Source organism: Aplysia californica, unplaced genomic scaffold (genome assembly GCF_000002075.1).
Source record: "Aplysia californica isolate F4 #8 unplaced genomic scaffold, AplCal3.0 scaffold00614, whole genome shotgun sequence".
Taxonomy (NCBI): Eukaryota; Metazoa; Mollusca; class Gastropoda; order Aplysiida; family Aplysiidae; genus Aplysia; species Aplysia californica.
The window spans coordinates 13023-14380 of record NW_004797884.1 but is presented as its reverse complement, the minus strand read 5'-3'; the positions used below and the strand labels follow the sequence as shown (position 1 = coordinate 14380).

General features: G+C 42.0%; 1 protein-coding gene across 1 annotated transcript in view; it reads right to left on the bottom strand.

The window, feature by feature from the left end:
* The window catches only part of LOC101857362, a gene marked incomplete at its 5' end in the record, with an annotated part of 8202 nt that overhangs the window by 5647 nt on the left and 1197 nt on the right, over window positions 1-1358 (bottom strand). Inside the window, 2 exon segments of the mRNA XM_013087641.1 lie at window positions 201-345; window positions 793-946. Coding sequence (XP_012943095.1) covers window positions 201-345; window positions 793-946 — 299 coding nt within the window.

The window sequence follows — 1358 nt, the reverse complement described above, 5'->3', positions numbered from 1 at the left end:
AGATAGATAGATAGATAGATAGATAGATAGATAGATAGATAGATAGATAGATAAATAGATAGATAATAGATAGATACTCAGACTGACAGACAGATCGATTAATCGACAAACAGACAGACAGACAGACAGATGGATATATAGACAGATACATATCACAGTTCCACTTCAAGAAACACAAGGGACCTGGATAACCCACTCACCTTTGTCTCCTCCCACAGTGGCCCCTGGCTCTGCGAACACGTCTTCTGGCCCCTCATGGAACTGGGTCAAGGTCATCTGTATTGAGTCATGCCAGGCACTCAGTTCTTCCCGGGAGTCCAGAGAGAGAAACACGGGGATGTAGTTCTGGAATGTAGGAATATCATCATTGTTATTTTATTATTATTAATGTTATGTCCTCAAGAAGGGATCTCATACAGTACTATTATTTAGAAAAGAAAAAGATACTAGAACTCCCCCCCCCCTTTCCACACACACAAAAAAGAGACAGACAAATACAGAAATGCACACACACACACTCATACACGCGCGAGCGCATATACACACACATAATGCACGAGCACACATACAGACACACAAACTCACAAACACACACACACACACACACACACACACACACACACACACACACACACACACACACACACACATTCATTTACCCATAGGCCCACACACACTTTATAAATATATTATGATAATTATGACAACGTATAACAGTTTTTAATACACTAAAGGTAAAGTGAAGTTCAGGAAACAAGCGTAATGACACAAGGGACACAACTCAAAAATTACAGTGTGCTCTAAGCTGAGGACGAATCGCTTCCCCTGAATCTTGTCGATCAGCTGGGCGGCCGTGTAGCCGCGAAGCTCTGTGACGTCAGAGGGCACCTGGTCGTGGGGTTTGAGGTAGCTGTAGAGGCAGACGTCACGCAGCACGCACCAGTATCTGTGGGGAAGTTTTACTCTGTTTTCATTCCATTTTAAGTTAGTTTTAGTAAAAGTTTTACGGCACATGCAACACAATATGAAGGTCATATAAGTGCCGGAGATTAGCGGTGTTACAAGAGAGTAACAAACACAAAAATAGAAGGAGGCGAGAAAAGGATGACAGATGTTGATAGGAAAGAAGGAGCTAACCACACCAGAGCACCCGCCAACCACCTGCATTCCATTTTAAAAGAAATGATCTTCATTCTTTAGGCTTACTATTTTAACGGTAGTGTCTTCATTCTCTCTCCTAAAGAAACAACAACTTTACTACAATATTCATTCTTTCCCGTTTTTTAAAACATCATCTTCATGCGTCCCCCTGTCTCTGCTATATCATCTTCCTTCTCTCTCTCTCTCTCTCTCTCCCT